At 34.0% G+C, this 13,525-nt stretch overlaps 1 protein-coding gene across 1 annotated transcript; it reads right to left on the bottom strand.

Annotated features, from left to right (window-relative positions):
- Window positions 1–1,947: 1,947 nt before the first annotated feature.
- Window positions 1,948–5,436, bottom strand: HELRODRAFT_162405 (hypothetical protein; the record flags this gene model as incomplete). Its single annotated transcript, XM_009024619.1, has 3 exons — window positions 1,948–2,178; window positions 3,150–3,253; window positions 5,223–5,436. 3 exons carry the CDS (start codon window positions 5,434–5,436, stop codon window positions 1,948–1,950), a joined length of 549 nt encoding a protein of 182 aa, XP_009022867.1.
- Window positions 5,437–13,525: the final 8,089 nt, after the last annotated feature.

The following is a 13,525-nucleotide window of genomic DNA, read 5'->3' as shown; positions in this document are numbered from 1 at the left end:
TGGTGGTTTGAAGTATGATCACGTGACACCGATTTTGAATGAACTACACTGGTTGACAATTAACAAAAAGATAGTCTTTAAAATTGCAGTTCTCATGTTCAAGTCTATAAATGACCTGTCACCTGAATACATGAAAAATAAATTTACCAGAAAACAAACGGCATCATCTTCCTATCTCAGGTCGGATGATTTGAATCTGCTAAGGGTGCCAGTCACGCGTTTGCAAATTGGTTCTAGGGACATTGCCGTGGCTGGTCCCTCTGTTTGGAATAACCTTCCACCTATGTTAAGAAGATCGGGAACTTCTCTGGATTTATTTAAAAAAGAACTAAAGACATTTTTATTTTCTGTGAAATTGTAAAATTTGTTACTTTGATTTTCGTTTCATGAACAGTCACATATAACATTTTGTTTTGTTTTTGAGAGAACGCTTATGAAATTGTTTAATTAGCGTTTAATAAATGTTTCTTAATAATTAATATATATATATATATATAATATATAAGATAAAATATATATTACATTATATATATATATATATATATATATATATTATATATATATTTCTATGTCAAGTTAATGCACTATAATGTTGTATGTCGATATAGTTAATTTGATAATCTATAAAATAGTTTTTACAAATTTTTCACATTTTATGTTTACATGTTTGTGCCTGTATGTTTTTGTTTATGTTTATGTTTGCCTGCTTATGTTTGTTTGTTTAAATTTATATGTTTGTGTGTTTATGTATGTATGCTTATGTTTATATGTCCTATTACATTCATGTGTGTGTGTGTGTGTGTGTGTGTGTGTGTGTGTGTGTGTGTGTGTATGTGTGTATATCATCATGATCTAACACACAAATAGAGGTAGATGCCGGTGCAACGCAGTGCATACGTGACGTGTTGGCACGTCCCTATTGTACATTTATATTTGTATGTGGTGGCGTATACTCGTATGTCTGTAGGTCGGGGCTGTATATATCTTTATATGTCTGTACGTTAGTATGTTTGTTTTTGTATCATTTTTTGTATTATTTGTATAATATTTTGTCGTTGTATGCTTGGTTATATTTGTATGTATATTGATGTTGAATGTAGTTTCATCAAGTGCCGGTGTCGAGTTGTTTGTATGTGCATGTGCGTGAACAATAATAACGCTGGACTGCACCGTTCCTCGTAAAGCACGTTTGCGGATATTTATTTTATGTTCCACGTTATTTTTATATTTTTATGTTACGCTCATTTGCACAAATCACAATCGCAACAAATCACCTGCAACACACTCGCGCAAATTACGCACATATCCACACACAAACACAAACGTGTGTATATATACATATATATTATGTATATATATATATATATATATATATATATTATATAAATAAATAAATATACCAATATATATATATATATATATATGTATATATATATATATATATGTATATATATATATGTATATATATGTTGTTTAGTTATATATATTATTAAAATACCAGATACCAGTGGTAGGTAAGAAAATGTAGTTGCAATTGGAGGAGTTGAGTGGAGTTGCATGATGAGAGTGCTTCAAATGCTTTCACACATGAAGATGCACGCCGTTACAAATGGCCTCCCATGAATTTTATTTCGGCATCAATTTTTCAGTGGAAGATTTTTTAATTTTTACAAAATCAGATAATTTTTTAAAGAAAAATGTTCATTATTTTCAGCCAAAATTTTGAACACACACACACCACACAGACACGCACATACATGCACACACATACGCACGCGCACACACATACGCACATACGCACACACATACGCACACACACACACACGCGCGCGTCTTTACATAACATGACAGCAACATTGACGTCACCACGTTGTAAAGCAACTTCATTTTATTTCTTCCACACGCGACTTCGTGCAGACCTAAAGAACCCACCGCGACAACATTCAATCATTTTTTGGTTTTCGTTTCCTTGCTGCTGCTGCTGCTGTTTTCTCTGCAGATGAGGACAGGACACTTGGAGTGGTGCAGCACGTGATCGCTCACGCTGCCAAACAAGGTCGTCTTGATCTTGCTGAGTCCTCGCGATCCGATGACGATGAGGCCGGCGTTCTCTTCCTGGGCAACCTGTAGGATGATATCGCTCGGATTGCCCGCTTCAGTTCTTATCTTTCCCGGAAGCTGTTTCATTGTGTTGGGTGTACATGTTTTTGTCGTGTGCGTGTTTGAAAGGTGGGTCATTAATTTAAAAATTGCCGTTTATATCTAATTATTGACGTCGTAATCATCCATATCATCATCATCATCATCGCTAACAATGTTTTTTGGCATCAACAACATTTATAATCTCACCATCATTAACAGATCTTTAAGCCCACATTAACTTTGAATGCTGACAAATACATTAACATGAATAACACCAACTAACATAGAGACCCAACATCACCAACTGCAATCACATATCAAATCAGCGTCAGCGCTGAAGACATTTTTGACATTATTTTCAACGCTATCTACATCGACATCTAAAATAGACTCACGCCAACATTCAAAACGTTAAAAGACATTAACACCATCTGCAACCACCAACCGCAACATCATCTGCAACCACCAACCGCAACATCATCTTCATCACATTAACAGCACCATGAACCAAATTATTTTTGTCGATAAGTAATGCCACCATTAACTGAATCTCAAACATCAATGAAGTCATTGACATCATCGTGGCATCATCGTCATCGTTGTCCTCATCACCATTCCCACTTTTTACCATTCTCATTATTAGCACCATTTTAAAGACGGATCTAGGTAAATTTTACGGGGGAGGGGGTTGGCAAAGTTTGACAGTGGGGGCCAAAAACAAGAAATACATAAATATTTTTACAACTCATCGCTCAATTTTGTGTTAGTTTTTTTAAATAGTGTTTTCATGTAGAAAAAATGTTTTTATGTTTAAAAAGTAATTAAAAGGTATGTGTTGTATAACTTTAAAAAATTGCAACAAAATGGTGGTTGACTGTTGATAGCAGGGGACCCGACTTCCTCTAAATTCGCTTCTGCCATCATCATCACTATTGCCTTACTATCAGTTTCTTCGCCACCACAACCACCATCGTCGTTCTCTTCATCACCATCATCAAACTACTCACCCTGTTCTCGTTGAGTTTCCATCGATATTTATTGTCGATCGCCTTGATCCTGCTTCTGTTCTGGTCCCACAGTCTCAGAGATGACTGACTGCCGAACTGGTCGTCTGTGTGTTGTTGTCACGTGATGACTCTTCAGTCAGATGTTTATTGAGTCACGTGATGTTTGTTTGTATCACGTGATGTTTGTTTGTATCATGTCATTTTTGTTAGCTACAATCACGTTTTTTCACCGCATAACACGAAGCAATATAAAGTAACAAGCGTTGTTGTATTAAGATCACGTGACTAATTTTTACTTAGGCTTTTTACTTTTAGCTCAATTTATTATCCGGTTAGCAGATATTTTTGCTGAGTACACAGTGTTTTGTGTAACCCGGAATACGCTGTTTTCTTCGGTAATATTTTGGCGTGTTACATGTTTCAGCACTTGACACTGTTCAGCATCACGTAGAACTAAAAGGTCTCACATGACGTTGCAGTATGTCACGTCATGACTGCAACGTCTTTGTCATTTTTTTAAAAAGTGCGACAAAATGTTACAAAACGAAACTTGAAAAAAAAGATAGACTTCATAAATTTAATGTTAATTGAATATTGTAACTGCGAGATGCAGATGTGAAAATTTATAATGACGCTTATTATTATTAATAACAACATAAAGCAACAATTGGTTTGTAACTTTCACTCCACTCCACTACACGTTTTTTCTTTTTTTTTATCTTCCTCAGAGATTTTACGTTTTTGTTCTAAAGAGATGATTTTTTAGATAACTATTGTTTCCAAGCTGGTAAACTCGTGATGGTTGAATACGCAATTTCTCAACAGTGAAATGAATTGACTGAACATCGACACAATAGAGTTCCCCGTGCGCTGAAACGTTCAGAACCTCAGCCGCTCGTCGCTAAACCAGCAACACTTCTAAATAAAATAATGAATTATTTATAATTTGGAAAAAATTGCAAAAATTTTCAATTGATACATCCAAGAGTCCTAAACGCAAGCTTGTAGACAATGTTTCCATTTAAATTGAAAGTGGTTAGATTATTGAATTTTTAACAAGAGTCTGCCTATATTCAGAAAATAAAATTTAAACTAATGAAGTAAAAGAGACTACAAAAGTTGGTTTTTGTGTTTTTGAATGTTTTACCAGCCATCCCTTTTCACAAAAAGTTTCCTATATTGATAAAAATATTAATAAAATAAATCAGTTCTATTAAGGCTTTTCATCAACGATCCGCGGGTATATTAAAAAATCCAGATCAATCACAACAAACGATTGTATGGCTCACCGAAAATTCCGATGCATTATAAAAACATATATGAAAATAACAAACGGATGTATTTTAATGTATAAGAGGAATTACAGTCTTCTGTGATACTTTAAAAAATAAGTTAGCACAATAGCGAATGTATGTGGACATATAGGTATTGAAATTTTTGAAGGTCTTCTAGGTTTTTAAGAATTTTAACATTATCTCATGTATCTTTACGTAAGTATAGTTATGCATATGTTTATTTGTGTGCGTATATGCGCTTTATTTTATTTTTTTCTACAGTTGTCCTTTTTTTTATTAACGTAATACAATAAAAACAATATTCGTTCGTTAATGCTAGAGTTGTAAAATTATATTATTTCATATTTTCAATTCATTTCAAAATTTTATAATTAACAATGACAATTGATTGATCCGTTAGTTTTTAATTAATTTTCAAGTCATTAAGCTTAATGTAGAGAATGATTTATTTAAGATTTCGTCCATGTTAAATTCTTTTTCAAGCAGACTAGTTTGTAAAAGTTTCTTTAGTTTGTGGATAAACAACTAAAATTTTTAAGAAACGAAATTAAAAAGTTTCTTGTGTCCATCCTTAAGTTACATACGTGTGTATCAACAGCTTGGAAATATGTGGATTACATTGCTAGTTTATAAAAACTAAAAAGTTCTTAGGAAAAAAATAACGTTGTATGTTTAATTTTGAATCGTGTAGATTTGAATGTTACTAATAGTTAAACAACATCTTAAACCAAAAAATGGAGATAGTTAGTAAAAGTCTGAAGTAAGCATGCAGAGACACGTGCGTCACTTTTTAGTAGAGCTTGTAACTGATACGCCGACCAGATGGTAGCCACGCCACACTTGAGTGGCACGTGACGTGAAAGAAACTTGCGATTGAAAATCCACGAACATTTGAAACACGAGTGTTTTCTTGCATTGCACTCTGCTTGGGTGTGATGTAGTGGCATTTGCTTTGCTAGGTTTCTGTTTTGCAAAATTTCTAACATCCACATAATTCAACTGGATCATATTAACGTTCTTGCTTAATTCATAATTTTCAATATCTGAAAAACTAAAAACAAATTTTCTCACAAAAACAGTATTTACTTTGAATATCTCACTAAAATAAAACTATCATCGGTAAATACCATTGAAATAAAGGACACATCATCCTTAATTTGCGAACAAATTGCAAGACCCACCATTAAAAACATGCAATGCGTTTTATTTTTAGCAGCATCAGTCATAAGAATTCTCTTAAAAACTTTTTGAGTAAACAAATGTTTACGTTTTGATGGATCATTTACTTTTTAGAATTTTTTTTTATAAAACAATCGATTTCACGATGTCTTAAATACATTTGGTTGCACATGCAATCATTCCTAAAGCAATAATAACAAATTTTCACCAAATTTTTAGTATATTTTTTTATAGAAATGTTTGTCCATTCAAAAATGATATTAAGAAATAATTGATGAGAAAGTTGAAATATTAATTTCAAGATGCTGGCAAACTATTGAGAACAATTTTCCTTTTAGAAAGAATTAGAACATGAGTGATGAAGATGTGCCACCAAGCGGAAGATTTTGATTGCAAAAAATTTTCTTCGGTGCTCCTCAGTTTTGAATTAGTTTCCGTCCATTTGTTATCTATGGCCAAACTGGTTTGATTGATCGAGTTCGGTGAAATTAATTTTTTGCGTAACTTAAATTTGATCGTTTATAAAAATAATTTACAAAGTCATTTATTTACTAAAATTTTACACGTGTAACTATTTTTAACATGCAATAAATTTTTCTCAGATCAACCATCATTAAAAAAATTCATCTTTAAAACTTAATTTTCATTTTTAGAGCAATTATTCTGCAATAAACACTCCTGCGTAGTGTTATTATTTCCCCCCCCCCTAACTTTTGTTTGGATTTATTCGAATGAGACTCCAATCAAAGTATCGGCTCCCTTCCCAGTGATTACAAGTTGTTCATCACCTAACTGACACGCTCATATATTTGTAAGTACATGCAGGCATGAAACATCACACCAAACACACACAGACAGACAACCACACACACTCACACACACACATTCACACACAAACAACAGACACACAGCCGAAGGATGTTACTTGAGGTATGATGTGATGTGATGTGATTGAATTCTCAAAACTTCTTATCCGGCGTCACCATATTCCCCCGCTGATAATCTTCCTAACAATCTATTCAAACAAGTTTTTGTAATAAAGTAAAAATATTTTAGTGGCATATGAAATCATAATTGATGACATTAGATAAAAACAGATTGAAGTTGGTTTGTGTACCAGAAACAAACGTTCAAAAACTCTCAAGTGGACGCAGTTATGCAAAATATCTTCCTGAGGGGCCATTTAAAACAATTTATCAAATGAACTACACAGAAAAATTACTCGACTTAAATGAAAAAGTTAAATTTCAAATTTTGAAATAAACGGATGAAAACTACCATGCGTGGCTAGGCAAACCACACATGTGTGGTACGATACGAAACGATCCACAGGAGACGATACGATACGAAACGACAGGAAACATCGTTACAAAATTGTGCAGTGCAAACGTGTGTGTGGGTAGTGAGAGGACACAGGAAATTAGCCAATAATTCTATGGCCTCTCCTTTCATTATTATTGTCATTACTTATTTGTTCCTCTGAATTTCTACTACAATTATTTTTGGACTTTGCCTGTTATTTACTATTTGCGATTTGTTTTTGAAATTTATTAATAACACTATTTCTATCATAGGCTTTGCACAATTTATTTTCGTGCTGATCATCTTCTCCAACTACATTACAGAATTGAATCCATGATTTAGTTGGATTTATTTTTGCTTTCTTTTACATGCTTATCATTTTTTGAAAGCGTAATTTGTATTTTTAATTAATAACATAACCAAAATTTTCAAATGACAGACGATAATGAAAAAAGTTTAAATTAATCGAAGATGTGAACGTGAGGCAATTGAAAGATATGAAAAAATGCATTGAACAAGCACGATTCCTCGTCTCATTAATTCACCCATCGCTATTATTTCATTCCATATTTTAACGTGCATAAATGAATGAACTTTACAATTTTGTTTTGTGTGAATTTAAGTTGATCTGGCTTCAATAATTGACGGAAAATTTATGTTAGCTAACTTTTCCAAGTTACAAATTGTTATAATTAAAAATGTAAATTTGATGCAGGAAGATACGAACCTTGAAAACTTTATGTAATTGATTAATTTTAATCAAAAATATTTTGTAAACATTAAATGAATTGTAATCTAAAACAATTTTATAAGTTGCATCCGTTGCGCCTCCTGTGCCATGAAACTTTTCCAACCTTCGATAAAAACTCAATCGCACATCAAGTTATTCCGCATCGATATAGAATAGAGACTTGTAGTGAGGTTCATTTTTAAATTTCCTGCTGCAACTTTTATTTAAGATCAGTTTTTTTTGTTACAAACATGCATCTGCAACTTATCTCTATGCAATCATCAAAGGGAAAAATGAAAGCGAGAATGCATACAAATGTTATTTAATTTATTACTGATAAATATATATATATATATATAAATATAATTATATTTATATATAAACTTTGTGCGTAGGGATGTGTGTGTTTGTGTGCGCGTGCAGTTTATGTTTATTTGTTTGAAGACTTGAACGAGATAAATGAAAAAATGCCTCTCGGCGTTGATTGGTCGCTTGTTTGTAGAACAATCGATGGTGGGACTAATATAAGAATGGAAATGAAAATACACAATCTTCAGACCCGGAACCAGATCTCAAACATATCTACTAACCACACAACAAGTACGATGACCACACAATAAGTACGATGACCACACAACAAGGCATACTGGCCATAGAACAAACTTGATGACCACCTAACATGTTACTCACGTTAGTATATTTCGAGATTTGTTTATAACGACAGATATTGATGGCAACGATTGTCGTAATGCGTGCACGCGCTGAAAAAAATGAGGCAATCAACAGAATGGCAATGTGCACGCATCAATCAATTAATTGAATACATTACGTATTACATCGGGCAGATATATACAATTTGTCGTTCATACATAATTTCAAATATGTTTCTAATTAAAAAAGTTATGCTTCAAATAATTGATGAACAATTTTGAACTTTGATGTTTATAATATGTTATTTAGAATATCTAAATCTGAGCTAGCAAATGTGCATTCAAAAAATCAAAGTCTGCAAAACAAAACAAAAAAGAAAAAATTATTTAACACATGTTGGCTGGTTTCTTGCAGCATGTTTTATTATTTAAGCTCATTTTGAAATACTCTCTGTAAGTGAAAAGAAACATCGACATTTAAAAATTTTTTTTTATATCATTCAAAAAAGTTCTTTTAAATCTCCTAATGCAAAAACGTTCGTCTAAACTATTCTTTTTATATAGACACGGATTTCGCCAGGAACTTCTTACAATACAAACATTTGTTCACATATATAAAAAGAATCCTTTTTATGTACATAAATGTCTGCCAGCACGTATCAGTATACACAGCACACTACTTCACATGTGCAAACAATCCATCATCACATGTTCGGGAATATTAATATATATGCACCTTGAACAAACGTGCAACAGAAGATGTCACACTTTTTATTTAAAACACCTTTTTAATTTGTTAATCATTTTAATCAACTATTCAACACGTGCAAACGTATCAAAAAATTCCACAGTTGGCTTTCAAGCTGACACCAGTGCACCCACACACACAAACACGTCAGGACTGATGCAAACGTGCTATCCACCCACATGAACACTCAATACAACGACGTCTATTCAGATAAATTTTGCTTACATTTTTTGAGTTGTGTTAAAAAAATCAAAATAAATTTCAATTGCAGACTGTTTTTGGATAAACAATCATCAGCTGAATTATCAAAAATATATTAAAATTTTCTTCCTAAAGCCATGTACCGGGTCATTGTATTTTATTTACAGTTATCGTACTTTGGTGTAGGAAGTCTCAAGCGCATTTATATACCTACACTACCCGGGCGGCGCGATGGTGTAATGGCTAAGGTGTCCGGCTTTGAATGCAAACAGATTCCCGCCTATCACATACAAAAGTGTGTGATGCGTTGATTCACGTGCATTTATGCACCGTGTGTTTGTTTTAATAATGATAATGCGCCTCAGTCGCTTGCCATGGCGCTATATAAAATAACATTATTATTATTATTATTATTACTATTATTATTGTTGTTATTATTACCCCTACCTCCACTCATAGCCTCACATTTCCCTGAACCACACAGATACACACCGCGGATGAACAGGTCACAAATTTTACATGCAACGTACCGAGAGTCATTCATAATGCAAAGCCTGTGTACGTACGAACACAACAGAGAAAGAACACTCCAGGCCCAGAAGTGTGTGAGCACCATCACAACTCTAACAAACAAGATTATAACGCCGAATACAACGGGCAAGCTAATAATGTTTGTTACAATACTTCTATCTCATTAAACTGAAAAATACAAACACACATGCACAAATACACGCAGACGTACATGCAGTCACACAAGCACACAAACACCTGCTTATTTAGACCTGCTGCGTTAACATGATGGAAGCGTGTTGTGTTGTGTCTTGAAAATGATGTTTCGCTCTTCGACACATCAGTTTTGTTGTTGGCCGTTTGTTTAACACCGTCTACTTCACAAAAACAGAAGCTGAGTAAATATTCTAAACAGGACAGATTGCTCAACATGCTTCTCAACGATTTCCATCATACAAATTGCCGTGCATTTGTGCATCTGTGCACCTGGGCACGTATTCAGCATGTAGCTTTTAAGTGTGAATAGGATTGATGATAGCCGATAACGACAACAACATTTATGGCAACATATTTTATGTGGAAAATAAGTTGCGCAACAATTAGCACAAACGGACGCTTCATGAAATGTAGCTGGGCATTAACCCGCACATATATATCCATACAACGTGCTTTACTTTTTATGAATATAAGTCTACCACCCTACGGGCAATAATAACTTTTACTCGAACTGAATATATTTATAAGGCAAGGACGCGGCGTGTGAAGTTAATAACAACGAGAGACGCATGAAGTTTGATTAGCCGGTAGTCGCGTCATATGAAGCGAGTCAATGAACAATTGCGTGAACGTTAGCGGATTTGGTATAAAAATTTGAACGTACCTACCACCCATGTCGGTCGGAGTTTATGCGAAAGAAAGATATCATATCAGATATCAGGTGGTAGAAAGATATCAATCCATCTGGAGGATGATATTTTTTGAGAGTTTTATTCCAAACAAACGTTGTTAAATTTTCACTTAGGCTAAAGGAATATTTAAAATTGATTGTTGAATGAAGGTGAAGTGAAAATTTAAAATTTCATAATGAGATGAAAAATGCTGACCATCGTCGACTTTGTCAAGGTCCAGAGAGTGCAGGACGACTAGGGTGTTGCCCGTCTGGTGGATGTTCTGCAGGTACCCTGGCGTGGAGGGGATGGAGTGGTTAGGGAGTGTTGTTGTTCGGTGATGGCTATTGTTGTTTGTGGTTGAGGGTGGTTGGATGTTGTGATGCTTGGTTGTTGTTCTTTGATGGATGTTTTGAGTTTCTGTTTGGATTGTGTTAGAAGTATACATGGTCATCATCACCCCATCATATTCATCATTATCGCGGCCCGTTCATCATCATCATTAGCACCTCACACCAGTCAACAAGTGCCTCCAGTCTCTCTTTTTTTTATTATTTTTGTCAGCGATGTTTGTTCCAGAATGATGATGTGATCATAAAACAACGTAATGCATTGCAATCGTTTGATCCCTGGCTTCCGGAAATAATTTTGAAAATTAAAAAAATAAAAAGCATCAAATACAGAATATGAAATAACACGATTTTTCTAGCTTATTTAAAAAAAATTCAAAGTATTTTTGAAAAAAATTTAAACAATTAAAACCTTCAAGTAAAATAATGAAGCAAAACAAATAGAAATAGAGAACAAAGCAAGAGAGATGCATAATTAAAAAGACAACGATGGAACAGGATGCCATGGAAAATTATTTTTAAATTCCTTTTCGCCGCAAGCATCTGTTGGCTCATCAGGATTTCATTTACAATAAAAGCAATAATAACAATAACAAAAATAATAGGAAAAATAACAATAAGATTAACAATAAACAGTGAATATTTAACGGTGTATGTGTCAGTGTCAAAGATGATAAAGGATAGATATGCATTCAAACGATAGCTAGTATGTACGCGAAATAAACCAATTAACAAACCGTTGAATGTGTGTTCAACGGACAGAATGGGTGTATGTATCTCAGGATATTTCAAACGTCGCCAATGGGTGATATGTTATGAATTACATTTCCATATGTTGAATGATTGGAAAAAATGAGAAAGTTTGAATGAGGTCAGATGTGTACAGAAAGTGTACAGCATCACCAATAATAGCAAAACGACCCAATTATGTACAGTACATTGTGCACGCCAGCACTGTCGCAATCATCACGGTTGACCCTAGAAGAACATATCTCGTTCGCATCGTGCTTGCAGTTTAAGCAATGCAGCGATAACATTTGTGGCGGGACTCGCCGCCGAAACAATTCCACCAACACGCTCCATAAAAATAACATCGCAAATCTTTTACGAATACCCTCACTACTATCGTCACTAACGCCACTGTCATCATAACCAACATCACCTATTGTTATTTATACCATCATCCTCATCATCATCCTCCTCATCATCATCCTCCTCATCATCATCCTCCTCATCATCCTCCTCATCATCCTCATCATCATCATCCTTATCATCATCACCATCATCATCATCATTATCATCATCATCATCATCATCTTCTTCCTCTCCGTAATCATCATTGTAACATTAATTAAAAATTAAATAGAAGGATAATAAAGATGGAATAAAACTTTCCATCATCAACGAGATGAATGGCAAGCAAGACCCTCTATTAAATTAAACGTCCGCAGTTGAGGGCAGGTAGGTATGCAGGCAGGCAAACAGACGTGAATGAAGATGGCAACAAAGCAGCATTGTGTGTCTCTACATTATTAAAAACTAACAATGAAGCGATATGCTCAATAATGGTGGTTCTTACATCATTAAAAAATTAATAAGCTGATGGTGGAAGGTACTGTATGTGCGGCTATCGTGTGTTAGTCTGCTCTTCCATTTAAATAATGCCTATGATGACGACGATGACGAAGACGATGATGACGATGATGGTGAGCTGACACGTATGATGACGTAGTGATAACACAAGGATGATGATAACGACGATGATGATGCACTAACTTCCGAAGTATCTGATAATATGTTGATAATGGTGATGATTGGGAGTATAACGGCATTTATATTATATGAAAAATGTTTCTTGAAAAATAATAAAATAATAATGTTATTATTAAACTGTAACAATTATCGTCGACATGCTTAAAATATATGCAGCAACGACTGCAATCAACAACAGCAACAATCTCGTGTGGTTGGTCTCTTCGGCAATTATCATAACTATTATAATTGTCCGCAAACGAGAGGCAAAAGTAAAAAGTTTCATTACAGTGACAATAAAATTTATTCATTTCGGTGCGCAATTTTCAGCGTCATCGTTGCCAGCCAGCCAGCCAAAACAACTTAGGCCAGAAAGATGTAACCACCAAAAATAATGAGTTAACTGCAATATGAAACAGTTCTGAACACATGAACATTAGACATTAGAAAACCGAGGCGACAGACTATAGATAAGACATGAATTAATCTAAGTGAAGGACCAGTCTCCACGAACTGTTGCAAATATATAAAATATAAAGTAGACACTCATTGATACATAAATGTTAATAAATGTTTATCTCTACAAAGCATTTTGTCAATTTATATATTATAGTCTGTATGTGTGGACACATCTGTACGTATATGTGTAATATGGACTGCATCGTAAATCATTTCTGCAACCCGTAACGTTTCATAAGTATGCTGTACCAGTTGTATATTTCAACATTCAACGGTTTTTATTGTATATATTATATTAATTAGTCGCAAAAAA

The sequence above is a fragment of the Helobdella robusta genome (assembly GCF_000326865.2).
Source record: "Helobdella robusta unplaced genomic scaffold HELROscaffold_4, whole genome shotgun sequence".
Classification (NCBI taxonomy): domain Eukaryota; kingdom Metazoa; phylum Annelida; class Clitellata; order Rhynchobdellida; family Glossiphoniidae; genus Helobdella; species Helobdella robusta.
This window is presented reverse-complemented; position numbering and strand designations above follow the sequence as displayed.